Genomic DNA, 20733 nt, shown 5'->3' on the forward strand with positions numbered 1-20733 from the left:
GCTCATGTACGTTTATATGTATTTGACTGTGCTTTCATATCTGTGAAACTGCGTTTTTGGGGCATATCTGTTATGCATGTGTGGGTGTATGTGTGAATGTGTGTCTTCATGTTTTATATTTATTTGCTTATTTATCATCATTGTTGTCTTATTTATTTAATTATTTATTTATTATTTTTATTATTATTTTATCATTATTTTCATTACTACTACCTTTTTTTATTTTAAAAAAAAATTAAATATCATAAGTATTATTTATTTATTTATTTATGTAAGCTATATATATATATATATATATATATATATATATATATATATATATATATATATATAATTTTTTTTTTTTTTCAAGGCCTGACTAAGCGCGTTGGGTTACGCTGCTGGTCAGGCATCTGCTTGGCAGATGTGGTGTAGTGTATATGGATTTGTCCGAACGCAGTGACGCCTCCTTGAGCTACTGAAACTGAAACTGAAATCTACAAGAGTAAACGGCTGAGATTCAAGGTGTTTATTTTCTTGTGTCATCAGGAGGCTTTCCCGGCGCGGTTCAAGGGACTTCACTATGTGAATGAGCCGACCTTCTTTGATGTTGTGTTTGCTGTCATCAAGCCCTTTCTGAAGGAGAAGATCCTGAAACGAGTGAGTGCGTTTTAGCTAATAGAACTCCCTTCTTGCCAGGGAAACTGAGGTATTTAGGGCAATATATATATATATTTATTCATTTATGTATCTACTTTTCTTTTCTTTTTCATTATTGTTGCAGAAAAAACTATAGAAGATAGGAAACAAAAAAAAGAACATCAGTTATATTTTGAAGGAAAATGAATTATTCTGAAACATACACACAAGTTTCAAGTTTCAATTTTTAATTATCCTTTCACTCCTTCTGGAGTATGGAGGATTACTGCAAATAATCTTTTCATGCCCAGAACAAACATTTCCAAATACGCAGCAATGTCACATTAAAGTTGAGAAAGCACAAATGTCTTTTAACTCCAAAAGTATAGCTAGGCAACATTTGCAGGCACACACGCACGCATGCACGCGCACATAATGCATGCACACACTTTTCAGTCATAAACCTTACACACTCCAACTGCTACATTCAGTTATTTTTCATCATCAGAGTTTAAACAAGAGAGGCAAGGCCTTCAAGACTCACTTGTGATATGTATTGAGTATAATTTCAAAATGTAATGTTTAAGATGAGAAAGATCAGTTTAAAGCAAATTAAGTCCCCTAGCATTAATTACAGAGTAATATCCCTCCTTTACTATCTGCGCCAAAACGTTTGCAAAATAAATAAAACTTCCATGCTTAGCAAAAGAAGTTCCTGTTTGAACAAAAAATGATAATAATGACTGCTCTTGTTGTTGGGTCAGAATATCAGATGAAAGTGTCAAGTTTAGAGAATACAAAAAATATAAATATAACAGTAAATGCAGTTTGCATATAATTAGGCTTCATTTTTTATTTTTTTGTGCCTATCCCAGAGGTGCAATATTGTTTTAAACAATATGACTGGAAAGAACTGAATTTTTCCTATTTTTATGCCTAATTTGGTGTCAACTGACAAAGTATTTGCAGAGAAAATGTCAATGTTAAAGTTTACCACGGACACACAGACACACACACACACACACACAGACAACCGAACACTGGGTTAAAACATAGACTCACTTTGTTGACACAAGTGAGTCAAAAAAGGAGAAAAAGGACCAGAAAGTGTTTGATATCATTCAAGCTGTCTGTTCTTTTTTCAGATTAGTATGCATGGAAAGAACCTGGACAAACTGCATGAGAAATTCCCCCGTGACATGCTGCCAGAAGACCTAGGTGGAGCATTGCCACCCTTCACTGCTGAGGTACAGCTGTTCTCTCTCTCCTTCTATCTCTCTTGTGTGTGTGTGTGTGTGTGTGTGTGTGTGTGTAAGGGCGTGGTGTAAAGAAGCTTTCAGCTTATCCAGTTTATCCTCAATAAAACATTTGTCATTGTCTCTGTCTTTTACACACACACACACTCACACACACACACACACACACACACACACACACACACACACACACTTTACTGCTGAGGTATTGTTGTTAAATGTTCTCTCTCTCTCTCCATTGATCTCTCTGTCTCTGTCGCATGTTAACAGTAATGTCTTGGATTTTTTTTTTTTTTTTTTTTTTTTTTTCCTGAAGGCCTGACTAATCTCGTTGGGTTAATCTGCTGGTCAGGCATCTTCTTCTTCTTCTTCTTCTGCGTTCGTGGGCTGCAACTCCCACGTTCACTTGTATGCACATGAGTGGGCTTTTACGTGTATGACCGTTTTTACCCCACCATGTAGGCAGCCATACTCCGTTTTCTGGGGTGTGTATGCTGGGTATGTTCTTGTTTCCATAACCCACCGAACGCTGACATGGATTACAGGATCTTTAACGTGCGTATTTGATCTTCTGCTTGCATATAAACACGAAGGGGGTTCAGGCACTAGCAGGTCCGCACATATGTTGACCTGGGAGATCGTAAAAATCTCCACCCACCAGGCACCGTCACCGTGATTCGAATCCAGGACCCTCAGATTGACAGTCCAACGCTTTAACCACTCAGCTATTGCGCCCGTCAGTCAGGCATTTACTTAGCAGATGTGGTGTAGCGTATATATATATATGGATTTGTCCAAAACGCTGTGACGCCTCCTTGAGTAAGTCAACTGAACTGAACTGAACTTGGAACTGCTCAGTGGACGAATCCCATCCCCACCTGGTTGCCAAGGACATTCCCACACCTTTTGTATCCCCACCTGCGCAATAGCCGAGTGGTTAAAGCGTTGGACTTTCAGTCTGAGGGTCCCGGGTTTGAATCACGGTGACGACGCCTGGTGGGTAAAGGGTGGAGATTTTTACGATCTCCCAGGTCAACATATGTGCAGACCTGCTTGTGCCTGAACCCCCCCCCCCCACCTTTCATGTGTATATGCATGCGGAAGATGAAATGCACAAGTTAAAGATCCTGTAATAAATGCCAGTGTTCTGTGGGTTATGGAAACAAGAACATACCTGGCATGCACACCCCTGAAAACATAGTATGACTATCCTCTTGGTAGGGATAAAAACAGTCATTCATGTTAAAAACTAACTCATGAATGTGAGAGGAGTCGTTGCCTATGAACAGGTAAATGCGTGCAGAAGATCAAATATGAACGTTAAAGATCCTGTAATCCATGTCAGCATTTGGTGGGTTATGGAAACAAGAACATACCCAGCATGCACACCCCCGAAAATGGAGTATGGCTGCCTACATGGCAGGGTAACTAAACAAAATAGTCATAGAAGTAAAATGTTACATGTCTGTCTGAGTGCGTACGTGTGTGTGCCTGAAATCTAATTTGAACGACACAAGAAACGAATGATGAGCACCCAGTGGCAGCCGTCACTCTGTTTTGCAAATGGCTCCCAGTTTGTAAAGCGCTTTGAGCTTGGTCTCCAAGCAAGGATAGGCACTGTATAATTTTCCTTATCAGATCTACTTCTTCTTTGTTCGTGGGCTGCAACTCCCACATTCACTTGTATGTATGTGAATGGGCTTTCACATGTATGACTGTTTTTAACCCTGCCATGTAGGCAGCCATACTCCGTTTTGAGGGGGGGGGGGGGGGGTATCCATATCAAATGAAATCATATCCAAAAAAAACCCACCAAAAACATGTCTGTTTGTCTGTCTCTCCCTGCAGGACTGGATCGCCAAAATGATGGCCTGTGAGCAGCAGTTTGTGGAGGAGAACAAGTTTGGCATGGTGGACCTGACCATCCCGGCCAAGGAGCAGAAGAAGGCTGACGCCACAGAGGCCCTGGGGGGGACCTTCCGCAAGCTGAACGTGGATTAACTGACTGACTGACTGACTGACTGGCCAGACAGACAAGACATCCGTGTTTCCTCCGTCTTCTTTCTGATCACTGAAAGCACAAGTTCTGGAGAGTTGGGCGAGGGGTGTGTGGGGTGGGTGGGGGATAGGGAGTGGGGGGGGGATTGTCGTTTCTGACTAGGAGGGATTTTCTGCATGCGGAACATGGATTAACTCCCCTTGGAAGGTGGAGGGGGGGTGGAGGGGGCAGGGGTGGGGGTGGGGGGTTTGATAGAGACCTGACTGACTTTTCTTCCTGCATGACTGATGTGGAGGAGAGAGGTGTGTTGTGTCTCTAGTTGCCTTTTTTTTTTCTTTTTCTGTTTTTTCTTCTTTTTTGTCATTGGGGGATGGGGTGTGGGGGGTTGGGGATGGGGGAGGTTCAGAAGGAGATGAGATTTTTTTCTGTGTGATTTATGGTGGAGAGATGTGTCATGTCACAAGGTGTGCCTTTTTTCTTCATTTTTTTTTTTTTGAGGTGTGGGGTTGGGAGGTGGGGGTGGATGTTGGGGGGTCCAGAAGCTGGGGAGGGGGTTAGGAGGTGGGTGTGGGGGGGGGGTGAGGCATTAGGAGGGTGGAGGGTTATGCAAGAAGAGGATGTGGGGGAGATTCAGAAGGTGGGAGATGAGTTTTTCCGCATGATTGTAGGGGTGGGGGGGGGGGGGGGAAGACGGATTGTGTCACTGATGGCCTTTTGTAGGGTTTTTTTTTTTTGGGGGGGGTGCGGGGGGGGGCATATTGGGGGGAAGGAAGAGGATGTGGAGTAGGGGGTGATGGGGGGGGGGGTTAGTTGGGGGAGGGAGGGGAATTCGGATAGTGGAGACGGGAGTTTTTCTGTATGTTGGAGGGTTTGGGGGGTGGTGAGTGAGACGTGTTGTGTAACTGGTTGCATTTTGTGGTTGGGGGGGGGGAGGATGGTGGGGCATGGGGTGTGTGTGTGTGGGGGGGGGGGGCGCTGGGGATTTGAAAGGTGGACACAAAGGTTTTCTGCATAAATGAGGGGTGGTGGTGGTGAGATACCCCCGAAAACGGAGTATGGTCATACACGTAAAAGCCCACTCGTGTGCATACGAGTGAACGTGGGAAGTGGTGGTGAGATGTTTGACTATTTTACCTTTTGTGGGTTTTTATGGGTTCATAATATTGTTTAGCGTGATCACCCAATCGAGCTACATAATTATGTGACCTGGTTGGAGACATAATTTGACAAAAAAACAAGAATGCAAGAGAATCGACAGACAGACAGAAAATACGAAAAAAACTTAGCCGTATGAAGAGCACAGGCACAGGAGTCATGATGGCTGCCGGAAAAAGAGGGCGCTAGCCGGAAGGTTATCGGCCGTAGTTACTTTCGTTTTCTCTGCATAGACGGATAGTAGTTTGCACAGGACAGGAATGTCAGACCCCTGCCGGAGTCTGCTCTAGTTGGGTCACGGTTAGTATGTTATTTAAACGTAATTTTAGATAGAAAATTTCCTTTTTTGATCACATATTCACAGATCTACGTTTTATTAATTTATCTAGAGTTTTGTTGTTGGCTTTTTTTTTTTTTGTTGTTGTTTTTTTTTTGCTTGTGTCCACAAAGCGAAACGATCATGATCAGTTGTTCGGTTGAATATGTTTCTGTTTTATTAATTTGCATAATGATATTTTGCACTTGTACTAAGAAAACTATTATAACCATGAGTGTGCATGTGCTATTGTAACTACTGTTTTTTCTTGTTGTGAATTATTTGCTTATTTGTTTGGTTTTTCATTTTGTATGATTTACCGATAAATTGTCTGCTGTTTTTGCTTGTTATTTATTATTATTATTATTTTATGTTTTTTAATCTTGGATATTTCTTCCTTTTTTTCATTTGTTCACATGCACACACACACACACACACACACACACACACATCTTGTTTTTTTTGTTTTTGTTTTTTTAATTTATAGCTGTTGTTTTTTTCCATATGCAACAACAAACCAGAACATCTAGTTATGTTTTTTTTCAATTCCTTAACAACAGGTGTTGTAAAAGCTTCATCTCAGATGTTGTTAAACTCATTAAGAGAGAGAGTGTACAAGGCAAAAAGACTTATTCCAGACTGAACGATTTGGAGTTGTTTCACTGCACTGGATTTTCTCTAGAGATCTGTCTGTGTGTAGATAAATCACATAGAAAACATGTTTCACACAGTGGGAGGTAGACGAAAAAAATCTTGTCAAAAGTCGACTTACTTGGGATAAAAGAGGCGACGTATCGAGCCACAAGCTCTTCTTCAGGCAAATGAAATGAGTGAGTGACAGACAGAAAGGTACAGACAGAGAGGGAGAGAGAGTACAGTTCAGGAAAGGAAAGTGATGAGAAGTCACAGGAAAGGACACAAAGTAGGGTGAGCAGAACTGTCAGTGTGAATGTATGAGGGAAAGAAAGGGTTCTGAAAGGGAAGGGTGAGGGAAGATGGGCAGGGGGTGAGAGGGCAGGAGTGGGGGAATGGGGTGGAAGAGACTGTTAGTGTTAGGGACATATTAACAAGGAAGTAAAATAATAAGAGAGAAAAAAAATAAGAAAAAAAAAGAAAAAAAATAAAAAACTAAAAAAAATAAAAAATAAAAATAAATAAAATAAATTTTTTAAAATTTTTTATATAAAATAAATAATAATAATAATAATTAAATAAATAAATAGATAAACACACACATTCACATTTGACCAGAGGCAAAGCTGTACACTCATGAGCAGAGAGAGATGGGGCAAAGATCACTTCACCTGTCTTAGAAGAAACTTGTTTTTTTATCACTGGAATGCATTTTCCAAATCTACTGAAGAAACGTTTTGTTATCACTGAAATGCTTTTCCCCTAGCTACTGAAGAAACTTGTTTTTTTATCACTGGAATGCATTTTCCAAAGCTACTGAAGAAACGTTTTGTTATCACTGAAATGCTTTTCCCCTAGCTACTGAAGAAACTTGTTGTTAGCACTGAAATGCTTTTTCCATAGCTACTGAAGAAACTTGTTGTTATTACTGAAATGTTTTTTCCATGGCTACTGAAGAAACTTGTTGTTATCACTGAAATCTTTTTTCCATAGCTACTGAAGAAACTTGTTGTTATCACTGAAATGCTTTTTCCATAGCTACTGAAGAAACTTGTTATCACTGAAATGCTTTTTCCATAGCTACTGAAGAAACGTTTTGTTATCACTGAAATGCTTTTTCCATAGCTACTGAAGAAACTTGTTGTTATTACTGAAATGTTTTTTTCCATGGCTACTGAAGAAACTTGTTGTTATCACTGAAATGCTTTTTCCATAGCTACTGAAGAAACTTGTTATCACTGAAATGCTTTTTCCATAGCTACTGAAGAAACGTTTTGTTATCACTGAAATGCTTTTTCCATAGCTACTGAAGAAACTTGTTGTTATCACTGAAATGCTTTTTCCATAGCTACTGAAGAAACTTATTGTTATCACTGAAATGCTTTTTCCATAGCTACTGAAGAAACTTGTTATCACTGAAATGCTTTTTCCATAGCTACTGAAGAAACTTGTTGTTATCACTGAAATGCTTTTTCCATAGCTACTGAAGAAACGTTTTGTTATCACTGAAATGCTTTTTCCATAGCTACTGAAGAAACTTGTTGTTATTACTGAAATGTTTTTTCCATGGCTACTGAAGAAACTTGTTGTTATCACTGAAATGCTTTTTCCATAGCTACTGAAGAAACTTGTTATCACTGAAATGCTTTTTCCATAGCTACTGAAGAAACGTTTTGTTATCACTGAAATGCTTTTTCCATAGCTACTGAAGAAACTTATTGTTATCACTGAAATGCTTTTTCCATAGCTACTGAAGAAACTTGTTGTTAGCACTGAAATGCTTTTTCCATAGCTACTGAAGAAACTTGTTGTTAGCACTGAAATGCTTTTTCCATGGCTACTGAAGAAACTTGTTGTTATCACTGAAATGCTTTTTCCATAGCTACTGAAGAAACTTGTTGTTATCACTGAAATGCTTTTTCCATAGCTACTGAAGAAACTTGTTGTTATCACTGAAATGCTTTTTCCATAGCTACTGAAGAAACGTTTTGTTATCACTGAAATGCTTTTTCCATAGCTACTGAAGAAACTTTTTGTTATCACTGAAATGCTTTTTCCATAGCTACTGAAGAAACTTGTTGTTATCACTGAAATCCTTTTCCATATCTGTGAAGAAACTTGTTATTATCAACTGAAATCTTTTTCCATATTTACTGAAGAAACTTGTTATCCTTCAAATGCCTTTTTCTTCACTACTGGAGAAATGTGTTGTTATGATTGAAATCTTTTTTCCATATCTGTTGAAGAAATTTGTTATTATCAACTGAAATCCTTTTTCTTAATCTGATGGGGAAAAAAACCCCCCAAAGTTATTGTTGTCACTGAAATATGTTTTTTTCCGTACCTATTGAAGGAATTTATTGTTCCATATCCAATTAAGAAACTAGTTGTTAGCATTGAATTCCCTTTTTGTTCCCCTCTCCATACCTATGCAAACTTGAGCACATGGGGATATTGCTTCGGCTTCTTTTTGCAAGCAGTTGTTACACTTTTTGCGACTCAAGGGTGTTTGAATGACTTTCGTTTTTGATATGTATTTGTTTATTTGGTCACATCTTGGTTTTTATTATGTATAGCATGAGGTTTCGATTTTGGTCTCATTTAAATCTTGTTTACTCTTTTCCCTCGTCTTTATTTATTAGTTTTCTTTTTAATTCTGTGTTGTACACAGCATACAGAATACTGATCACAGGGTCTGACTTTCAAATCATTTTTTCTTCCCCATCGCTGATAACCATGACATATTTTTACTCCACTCTGCTCATGACGTATTTGTTGGGTTTTGTAGTTTCATTTGTGTGTCCACGGTGTTTGGTAATTTAGATGTGCTAGTTGATATTGTCTTTTGCTCAAAACAGGCTGTGTTTTGTGTCTTAAATGTTCATTGACTTTAATATACTGGTATTCTGTTTTGTGAAGACTGCTGGTAACATATGGAAGAAGGGAAAGAACCCCCCAAAACCACCACCAACAACTACCACCAATGTTGCAACTATTGTTATCCATTTGACTGTATGAATTTTGTGCATTTTGTTATACTTTTCTATGAGCCGCTTTGTGTAAAAATTGAGGAGAAATAAATCCATTTTCATGATGACCTTTCTGTTAAATGATCACTTTCAGCATTTGTGAAACCTTGCAACATACTTTCACTTCATGACTTTAAATTGTTTTATATATATATTTTTTTTAGAAAGATGAAATGAAATGGAGGTACTTGTTGTACTTTGAACTGAATATAAATGTAAATGTAAAATATATAAAGTTCTGAGTTTGACTGCTGTTGAAGAGTAGGCTGTCTGAATTTCTTATTGTGCCAAAACGCCCTTTTTAAAAAAACAAACGATTTTCAGAAATTATTTCTGATAGTAGTACGCAGGACAAACTGTTTTCGCAAAGAGCATTTTGAAAATAAATTCTAAGAAATGGAATCCCTGATAGTCATTTAATGGAAAAGTACTTACTTCTCAGGGTCTACTAATCTGGTTTTGTTGAAAAGTTGAACTGAAGCACAAAGTAATATTCACTGGTTTTGTTGAAAAGTTGTATTTAGCTACTAAGCAATATTCAGTGGTTTTGTTGAAAAGTTGTACTGAACCACAAAGTAATATTCAGTGGTTTTGTAGAAAAGTTGTACTGAACCTTGACTTGACTATCCTGTAGTCTTGTGGACCGTTGGGGCGCCACAGGTGATCTGGCAACCAGCATCCTCCAATCCTCTCGGTTTTCTGACCTCCTGATTGTATCGCTCAACCTCAAGCCCGTCCATTCTGGGATGTTGTCCTCCCATCTCTTCCTCTGTCTGCCTCTCCTTCTCCCTCCTTGCTGAGGTGTGGTTGTCATCTTCATGTGGCGTGTCTAGGGCAAATGAATTTATTCTCAAAATGCTCTTTGCGAAAACAGTTTGTCCTGCGTACTACTATCAGAAATAATTTCTGAAAACAATGATGTACTGAACCACAGAGTATAATATTCAGTGGTTTTGTTGAAAGTTTTATTGAACTTCAAAGTGGCATTCAGTGGTTTTGTTGAAAAGTTGTATATACTCGATCACAAAGTAATATTCAATGGTTTTGTTGAAAAGTTGTATGGAACCACAAAGTAGTATTCAGTTGTTTTTGTTGAAAAGTTGTACAAAACCACAAAGTAATATTCAGTGGTTTTGTTGAAAAGGTGTATAGAACCACATAGCAGTATTCAGTGTGCATTGAATGTTCACTAGATGACAGCTCACTAGGAATAGCCATGTAATGATAATTAAGAGTCGAAAAAATTATTTTATAGTCATGTATTTGTATTTATGCTGCTGTGTTTTTTTCTGCCCAGCAGTTAAGTATTATTCTGATAAATTGTTAACATTTGTTGAAATGACACATGTCATACTGCTCACTGCGTGTGTATGTCTATATCTCTGGTTGACACATCAGGCCTTATTGATTTCATTGATTGATTTGATTTTATAACTTCACAATCAATGATGTTAGACCATAAAAAAGGGAGGGGGAGTGAATTAGCTACAATTCTGGTGATTTCAGATCCCTTGGAACAGTGCTGATGTCAGTGCCATGTTCTTCGTAAAGAGCATTTAAAATGGGGCATTGATAAAGAATATGTACTGACGTCTAAATGAGAGAAAGAAGCCACACATTCATTCGACCGGAATATGATGTTTTATGCACAAAATACAGATGAATACTTTAGGCTGTCGTGGTTTGATCAAAACTTCAGTTTTTACTCCCAGATTAAAATAACGCGTACTAACTACAACCATGAAGTGATTTGCTGCATGACTGGCTGACAAAATTAAATTTTACATTGTCTTAATCAATTTTTGTACATTGTTTGCATTGGTTTTTATTTTTGTTTCTTAAAGTGACAGAATTGCAAGTGACAGAATTTAGCTTTTGCTGAATGAATACACGTTTAAAGTTTGCTTTGCTTTTTGTTTTTCTCTCTGTTCCAAAGCAAGTCAGTACATATATGTTGTTTAGAGCTGGAAATGACATATATTGATCAACTCTCATCAGATTGTTATTCAACTTGCGTGCTCGTTGTGATAAGAATCTGTCTTAATTTGATCAAAGCGACACATCTCACTCCTAAATCAAAATGACATGTGAAGTTCACAAGTTGCATTTTTAGAATATTTGAGCTGCCATGAGTTTAACCAGGCTGGAATTAAGCCTTGTGTGGTGTAGAATGTTACTTTTAATGTGATCTTCATACACATTTGTTTGATTAATATGGTGTTTTATTTTAAAATGTCAGTACAAGCAGTAAAATCAAGAACTCTTCTCTTAGGTGTCCACATTCACAGTGATTTCTTTTTCTTTTTCTGTTGGTACTTTTCTTGTTGGTACTTTCTTTATTCAAACTTTTCTTATTGATACATTTCCTATTTATACCTTTCCTGTTTATACTTTCCTAATTGATACTTATCAATACTTTTCTTATTGATACTTTATTCAAACTTTTCTATTGATACATTTCCTATCAATACTTTCCTAATTGATACTTATTAATACTTTTCTTATTGATACTTTCTTAATTCAAACTTTTCAATTGATACATTTCCTATCAATACTTTTCCTATTTATACGTTCCTAATTGATACTTATCAGTACTTTTCTTATTGATACTTTCTTTATTAAAACTTTTCTTATTGATACATTTCCAATCAATACTTTTCCTATTTATACTTTCCTAATTGATACTTATTAATACTTTTCTTATTGATACTTTCTTTATTAAAACTTTTCTTATTGATACATTTCCAATCAATACTTTTCCTATTTATACTTTCCTAATTGATACTTATCAGTACTTTTCTATCTGATGCTTTTCCTATTCATACTTTTCTCATGACCTAGGCCAGTTGTACTGAAATGCCATCTTTAATTAGTAGAATAGTTGTTATAGATGTTGAATGTCATAAAGATCTCATTGCTTCCTTGTTACATTATTTAATGTTCAAACAGTGATTACACTTTTTTTTTTATTGTTTGGATCCCACAGAATGACATGTATCTCAAAAACAAAATTTAAAAGATAACCAGATCTTGCATTCACAGAGAGAATTATATCCTTGTGTGTAAAATAAAATGTAGTTCTTTTTATGATGTATTTTGATACATTTAATCAAGGAATTAGTTGATTTTTCTTTTTGCCAAGCATGTTTTACAATTTTTTTTTCTTCTGGTTTTCTTGTCACTTTTTACTGCTGATTTTATTTTACAGTGTGTACAAATTACTTCAGCATTCTACTTTTTGTTCAGTCACCAGCACGGTAGAACGTTCCTGAAATAACCTTAGTCATGTCAGATGGGGTCATGGTGGGGTTTTCCGTATGGTAAGCCTGTGCATTAACTCTTTCCATACGAACGGCGAAAGAGACGACGTTAACAGCGTTTCTCCCCAATTACCACCATCAAAATATTACAAGTGGAAGGCTCATACACTGAAGAGGTGAATGTTGACAAAGAATACCACAATTCTGACGACGGAAGCTAAAGGTTGGGTCACTGAGACACCCACTGGACATCCGAGGGGTCTGTGTAGAGGAGAAGAGAGGACTGGCCGTACTGAGTGAGTTAATGGCGTACTGATAGTGTCACGAAAATTAGTTGTTGTTTTTTTTTTAATTTTTTTTTTTTTTTAACTTACTTCCCATTATGCCCTCAGCAACGAAGAACCGCCACTCTTGTTGGTTTTGGGCCAGTCTCTGAACAGAACCCCAGGTGTGCTTCAGGGTCTTGAGTTGTTTGACTGTTCTGTTCTGTGCCATGTGTTTATCAATGAATTTCCGACAGCATTATTGTCAGTGAAGACAAACTGGAACAGCATTTAAAAAAAAAAAAAAAAAAAAAAAAAAAATCTGACATTGTCACCAAATTTCCAACTGCTTATTTATGTTTACACATTCCTTTTGAGCATAGAGGTAGACATTCCTGGCATTTTTTGGTTTATATTTTGTTCGTATTAAAAAGAAAAGTTTAATTTTTTTTTTTTTAACTATTTGAAGTCGATTTCAGTTGCTGCTGTATGAGATATTGCTTTTATTGATATTTTTTAATTGATTTTGTTTTTAAAGTGAACCTTTCATTAGAGTATTTGAGTATTTGTGAAACTTGTTTTGAAAAACTGTGAGATGAGGGCTTTTTTTTTTATGAATGTGTGTGTGTGTGTGTGTGTGTGTGTGTGTGTGGTGCTGTTGTAGTTGTTCATTTCTGCTTTTTACAGTCAGCATTTTTCTGGCTACAGTCTACACAAAAAATTCCATCATTCATGACAAGCTGTCCAGGCGATCTTTGATTTTGCTCCTGGGTTTTGCTTAGTGTGATTATGTGTTTTTTTTTCACTCTTGTCCTTTTAGTTTATTTTTATTGTAACAACACATAAGTGATGTGTAAGAGAGAGAAAAATCCAAACTGTAATTATGTTGAAGAGAGAGAAATCCAATCTGTAATCATGTTAAAGAGAGAGGGAAATCCAAACTGTAATCATGTTGAAGAGAGAGAGAAATCCAAACTGTAATCATGTTGAAGAGAGAGGAAATCCAGTCTGTCATCATGTTAGAGAAAGAGAGAAATCTAAACTGTCATCATGTTAAAGAAAGAGAGAGAGAAATCCAAACTGTAATCATGTTAAAGAGAGAGAGAGAAATCCAAACTGTCATCATGTTAAAGAGAGAGAGAGAAATCCAAACTGTAATCATGTTAAAGAGAGAGAGAGAAATCCAAACTGTAATCATGTTAAAGAGAGAAATCCAAACTGTAACCATGTTAAAGAGAGAGAGAGAAATCCAAACTGTCATCATGTTAAAGAGAGAGAGAGAAATCCAAACTGTCATCATCTCTGTCTCTGAGGTCAACTGTGTGATAACCCTTGAACGTTAAGATAAGCCAGTAAAGTTTCATCTGCCATTGAATGGATAGTAGAAAAAAAAAAGATCCTTACACTTGTTACTAGGATTGGTTGTGTGATGATAAGTTTGGAACACAATAACATCATGAAACTGGAAAGAATTCAACTGTTTTATTTACTTGTGAATATATTCGTCATGTGTGTGTGTGTGTGTGTGTGTGTGTGTTTGACATGTTTGTCATTTTTAGCTCTACAGATTTAGATGCTGTAGTGTAATTGCACCTAATTTTTTATTTCCAGATGAATTTTTTTTTTTGGTTTTGGTTTCACAGGGTTTTTGGGTATTGGGGTATGTATTGGTGGTTTATGTTGTGATGTGTTTCCAACTCTGATTTTGCTCTGTGCAGTCACGTGAAGTTAGATGGTTAACAATAATTATAATAGTTGTGATAGAAATGATAATATATTTCACAGGCACATGAATGTAACAGTTTAAAACTCTTTAGACTTGGTAAGGTCTGTTTAAAGTCTGGAACATCTGTTGAATGTGTAAAGTTTCAAGCTTTACACCCAGACACAGTTGGATCTGTTCAAAGGAGGAGGTGTTTTGTTGTTTTTTTAAGCAAAAAAGGTATAGAAAAAAACTCTACTGCCTTTGCTAAACAAAAACAAAAAACACCATAAAATGCATTGCAGATATTCTGAAACATTAACCGGTCTTCTTTCAAGGCAAAAAGTGTGCCAAAAATGTCCTCAAAAGATGTCTAAAGCTTTTTTTCACTTCAGGTTTATAGTAAGTATTTGTTGTTATTTCTTTTGTTCAGGTTCACTTTTGTGTGTATGTTGTTGTTGTTTTTTCTTCTGATTATTTGAGTTCATGTTCAGCTTTTTTATCTTGTCATATGATTCCTATTTTATTTGTGCCAAACAAGGTGTTTTGTCAGGTTTTATCTTGCAATGCATATCCATCAGTGTTTTTTATCTTTCAGTTCATATCCGCCAGTGCCAGCTTGTTTAGCTTGGTCTTTCCACTGCAGATGGGTGTAGGTCCGATTCGCCTATTCCATTTTCGCCTACACTTTGATAGTGCCACCACCCTCAGTGGCCTACTCAGAGTCTGACTCTTGGTTCCCGTTTTGCCTACCCGCCAGTCCTGTTTCACCTACCCAGAGAAGGGTAATATATTGAGAGCTTTCGTGGAAGTGACTTAGGAGCGAATATAATACAGTTCAGTTCAGGGTGAAAAGCTTTGTCAGTGTTCAAAGCAAGAGAGTTGGAACAAATTTTGCTGTTTCAAAATTACTGATACAGAGACCAGACTGTTAGCAAGAGCTCGGGCCAGCAATGAAGAGAGTGAGCAGACACAATCATGTGTGCATGAACACACACACACACACACACACACACACACACACACACACACACACACACTCAGAGCAACTCAGTACATATATGTACATGGAATAGGTGAATTGGGATCACCAATTTAGTGATAGGTGAATCGGAGTAAGCTAAACGAGAATCAATGGAAAAAGGCGAATCGGGGTGACACCCTGCAAATGTACCACTCTGGGATAATCCATTTGTACTCTGTTATACTGAGCGCCTGCCAGTGATAAAAAAAAAGAAATCATGTTATTGTTATAAGGGTCCTCTTTTCTTTTTATCATCATTTTTTTTTTTTTTATCACAGCAAGGTGTATACAAACTGTGAGAATGTTGTGTACATTTATTTTTTCCAATATTTCTTTGCTTGTTCTAAATACAGAGGCTTAATTAATTAGCTTGCTTTGGTTTTGTTTGATTTGGATTGGATGGAGAAGTGCAGAAGATGACAACGAATCTATTGCATTGTGTAATTGTTGTGTATTCCAGTCCTTTCTGTCGCTAATTTATCCTAACAAAACACACCAACAAACAAGCCAAGAACAAAACAAAAACAGCAACAATAAAAACAACTTAAAACGACATATTAAAAATCAAGGATAGACTCCATTATACATAATTTTTACAGTAAAAATCTGCTCTTTTCTTCAGGGATGATTTATTGAGGTCGGCTGGAGATTGGATTCAGTGTGTGTGATACACATGTGCAAATACTACACAGAACACAGAGAAGCGAATCTTTTGGTTCTGATGAAAACACGCCACTGCCTAAGATTACAAGGCACTTTACCAGTAGATCCCAAACTATCCAAACAGCACGTGTTATTTAAAGGAAACTGATTTCCTAAAATTACATTGAACATACTTACCATGACTTGCATTATATACCCTTCCTCGACCTCCCAGTTTCTCCATTTCCATTATTTTAAACTGCTGACAAAGAGGGGATGTACGCACTTTTAAACTGCTGTCAAAGAGGGGATGTACGCACTTTTAAACTGCTGTCAAAGAAGGGATGTACGCACTTTTAAACTGCTGTCAAAGAAGGGATGTACGCACTTTTAAACTGCTGTCAAAGAGGGGATGTACGCACTTTTAAACTGCTGTCAAAGAAGGGATGTACGCACTTTTAAACTTCTGTCAAAGAAGGGATGTACGCACTTTTAAACTGCTGTCAAAGAGGGGATGTACGCACTTTTAAACTGCTGTCAAAGAGGGGATGTACGCACTTTTAAACTGCTGTCAAAGAAGGGATGTACGCACTTTTAAACTGCTGTCAATGAGGGGATGTACGCACTCTTAAACTGCTGTCAAAGAGGGGATGTACGCACTTTTAAACTGCTGTCAAAGAAGGGATGTACGCACTTTTAAACTGCTGTCAATGAGGGGATGTACGCACTTTTAAACTTCTGTCAAAGAAGGGATGTACGCTCATGGAAACTGAAAGGAAGAAATGTTCTAAGGGAGGCTACTATCCACAGCTACTTTCGGTTTCTGTGCTTTGTGTGTGGAGCAGTAGTCTGCAAGGGCAGTGGCAAGAAGTTTATTCCACGTACCCCATGGGGACACAGAAACATTACACATCAACGTCTTTAACACACACGATATAAACAGGACAGGGCAGGGAATCAGACCCCTGCCGACGGGCGCAATAGCCGAGTGGTTAAAGCGTTGGACTTTCAATCTGAGGGTCCCGGGTTCGAATCACGGTGACGGCTCCTGGTGGGTAAAGGGTGGAGATTTTTACGATCTCCCAAGTCAACATATGTGCAGACCTGCTAGTGCCTGAACCCCCTTCGTGTGTATATGCAAGCAGAAGATCAAATACGCACGTTAATGATCCTGTAATCCATGTCAGCGTTCGGTGGGTTATGGAAACAAGAATATACCCAGCATGCAAACCCTCGAAAACGGAGTATGGCTGCCTACATGGCGGGGTAAAAACGGTCATACACGTAAAAGCCCACTCGTGTGCATACGAGTGAACGCAGAAGAAGAAGAAGAAGAAGAAGACCCCTGCCATTACCCCCGAAAATGGAGTATGGCTGCCTACATGGCGGGGTAAAAACGGTCATACACGTAAAAGCCCACTCGTGTGCATACGAGTGAACGCAGAAGAAGAAGAAGAAGAAGAAGACCCCTGCCATTACCCCCGAAAATGGAGTATGGCTGCCTACATGGTGGGGTAAAAACGGTCATACACGTAAAAGCCCACTCGAGTACATACGAATGAACGTGGGAGTTACAGCCCACGAATGAATAAGAAGAAGAAGACCCCCCCGGTGGGTCACGGCATAGTCTGTGGAATTAACATAATTTAAGGAGAGAAAAAAAAAACCCAACCCAACTTTCTTTTTAACACGATGGAGGTTTACAAAGTATGGTTTTGCTTTGAAGTTGTCGCAGATTTAGATCATTATGCTTTGAGTGTTCTGTGTGCACATTCATCATCAGTACATCTCATGTATAGAGAAATGGGAGATCAGGCCTTGGTTAGTTAACCCATTCAATCCTGGGGGAGCTCACAACCTCGATTGGCAGGCTTCCGTGCCACAATGAAGCTGACCAAAAAAAAAAAAAAAAAAAAAAAAAAAAAAAGACTGAAAATTACTGTTTTCCCTCCAAATTATTATGTGTGAACATAACAGGAAATTCTGTGGAAGTTTGTTCCCTTTCTTTATGGTTTAAGCGTTTGCAGGAACGTGAAAACCATTCTAATGAGACAAATTTTGACCGCCAGAGCAATGTTAGGGTGCAGCTCTCTTCTTCTTCTTCTTTTGCGTTCACTCGTATGCACACGAGTGGGCTTTTACGTGTATGACCGTTTTTACCCCGCCATGTAGGCAGCCATACTCCGTTTTCGGGGGTGTGCATGCTGGGTATGTTCTTGTTTCCATAACCCACCGAACGCTGACATGGATTACAGGATCTTTAACGTGCGTATTTGATCTTCTGCTTGCATATACACACGAAGGGGGTTCAGGCACTAGCAGGTCTGCACATATGTTGACCTGGGAGATCGTAAAAATCTCCACCCTTTACCCACCAGGCGCCGTCACCGTGATTCGAACCCGGGACCCTCAGATTGACAGTCCAACGCTTTAACCACTCAGCTATTGCGCCCGTCGGTGCAGCTCTCAAAGAGTTAAGGTTGATATCTTAAGTGCTTTTACTCCTAAGCTGCATGAAAGTGGAATGAGACAATACTCTTCAAACAGTCAACAAGTTCACATGATCAGAGGTTTATTCTTTGCACAAGTCAAAACAGCAAAATGAGCAATCAGCAAGTGCTACAAACTAAAGAGGTTTGGTATTAGCACATGTAAAATTATACTTGGTGTGTGTGTGTGTGTGTGTGTGTGTGTGTGTGTGTGTGTGTGTGTGTGTGTGTGTGTGTGTGTGTGTAAAACACAAGTTAAAACAGCAAATGAGCAATTAACAAGTGCCAGAAGCTACAGAAAAACAAATAACAAAAATCTGTCAAATAGATATCAAATTGCCTATCAAATACTAGCAGATGATAAAAACTGCTAAGCACCTATCAAGTGTGTGTATGTGTGTGTGTGTGTGTGTGTGTGTGTGAAAGTATGTAAAACATCTGTAAACTGATTTTTTATAGCTCATTCATAAAAATCACTAAAAAAACCCCACAAAAAACCCCACCCAAACACAAACTGTGGAAATAAAAGGTGTCAAATGAATATTTTAGAAGCTATCAAGAGTTTGCGGTGTGTGTGTGTGTAAAAAAAGAATTACTACTAAACACAGGAAGAAAAAGCAGATTGGTTAACAAATAAATCACAATCTACAAATTATACCCCCCCCTCCCCGCCCCACAAAAAAGAAGTCAAATGGACACAACATTGTCTAACAAGTGTGTTTGCGTGCATGTGTGTGTATGTGTGTGTATGTTCATCTCTCTCTCTCTCTCTCTCTCTCTCCCTCTCTCTTTCTCAGTGTAAACGAGGAACCAGCCAAAAAAAAAAAAAAAAACAAAAAAAAAAAAAAAGAAAAAAAAAGCACATTGTCAAGTGCAACAAACAACAGAAAAAATGTCCAAATGCATGTGTGTGTGTGTGTGTGTGTGTGTGTGTGTGTGTGTGTGTGTTTTCAGGAGTGGGTATTATTGTACATTAGTAGTGTGTTTATGGATGTGGTGTGTGGAGGGGAGAGGAAGGTGTGGGGATGGGGATGGGGATGGGGGTGCGAGGGAGGTGGGGGGAGACAAAAGGAAAAGTTATGCTCAGAAAGTATGATGTAGTACACAAAGGATACGTTGCAAAACAAAAGTCCATGGGTAATCATATAAACAGCTTTTGGGATTTTCGAGAGAATTCTCCCCTCTGGTCGACGGTACAGAAGTATTAGGACGAAAACCAATCGCTTCAACAACAGCTTTTTCTCGAAAGCAGTCAATGCCCTGTCTCTCGAGAACAAATCCAGTCTGATAAATAGATTTGTGCAATCAACAACCATCTACCTGAAGATCTAGCCATCAGCCCCATCCACATGTAATATGCGGCTTCTGTTCAAACGTGCGTGCGCGCGCGCGCGCGTGTGTGTATGTGTGTGTGTGTGTGTGTGCGTGCGTGCGTGCGTGTGTGCATGCACAAGTTTTTATATTGATATGCACTTGTATGTATCCTAATTTCTGTATCCGTGTTTGTGTATGATTTTCGATTTGTGTTCGTACATTGTTATGTACTATCTCTCTCTCTCCCCCCTCCCCCCAACCAGTATTCCTTGCCTTGTGACTCCAGTACACTTGGAAATAAAGACATATTCTATTCTATTGTATAGTTGTTGTTGGGTTTTTGTTGTTGTTGTTGTTGTTGTTGTTGTTGTTTTTACAGAGTGTAACATCAATAATATTTCTTCAATTACGGTGAAACATGTATGAAAAGAGTTGAAAATAATTATTCAAAATGAATCAATAGCAAGAAAAGTGACAACTGCAACATGTTTCCGAAATGTTTTGTCACTTTTTTTTTTCCACCACTAAATCTGTTACAGCATTTTCATAATCACAGAAAAACAATGTCATTTATCAAAATTTCAGGACGTATTGGGCAAAACATCATTTGCATTGCATTGACACTAGGTGTGCTCATGTTTTTATCTCAATCTTTTATGACATTCTTTAAATCACAGAAATGTATTTTCGTTTAACTCTCTCCATACGAACGGCGAAAGAGACGACGTTAACAGCGTTTCACCCCAATTACCACCATCAAAATATTGCAAGTGGAAGGCTCTTATACTGAAGAGGTGAATGCTGACAAAGAATACCACAATTCTGACGACGGAAGCTAAAGGTTGGGTCATTCAGACACCCACTGGACATCTGAGGGGTCTGTGTAGAGGAGAAGAGAGGACTAGCCCTACTGAGTGAGTTAATGAAACCTGCTGGTTATTGTCCAGGTGACGACGCAGGGCCATATCCAGACTGCCCAATAATGAATTAAATCGCGTTAAACACAATTAACAATCTGTGACACCTGAAAAAA

At 38.2% G+C, this 20733-nt stretch overlaps 1 protein-coding gene across 1 annotated transcript in view; it reads left to right on the forward strand.

Moving 5' to 3' along the window:
• Positions 1-3892, forward strand: part of LOC143290957 (alpha-tocopherol transfer protein-like) — a 13284-nt gene extending 9392 nt beyond the window's left edge. Inside the window, exons 5-7 of the mRNA XM_076600534.1 lie at positions 529-639; positions 1764-1865; positions 3723-3892. Of these exons, the coding sequence (XP_076456649.1) occupies positions 529-639; positions 1764-1865; positions 3723-3875 (366 nt within the window). The 3' untranslated portion in view covers positions 3876-3892. The remainder of the gene's footprint in view (positions 1-528; positions 640-1763; positions 1866-3722) is intronic.
• The last annotated feature ends 16841 nt before the right edge of the window (positions 3893-20733 follow it).

This window comes from Babylonia areolata, chromosome 16, assembly GCF_041734735.1.
Source record: "Babylonia areolata isolate BAREFJ2019XMU chromosome 16, ASM4173473v1, whole genome shotgun sequence".
NCBI classification, from domain to species: Eukaryota; Metazoa; Mollusca; class Gastropoda; order Neogastropoda; family Buccinidae; genus Babylonia; species Babylonia areolata.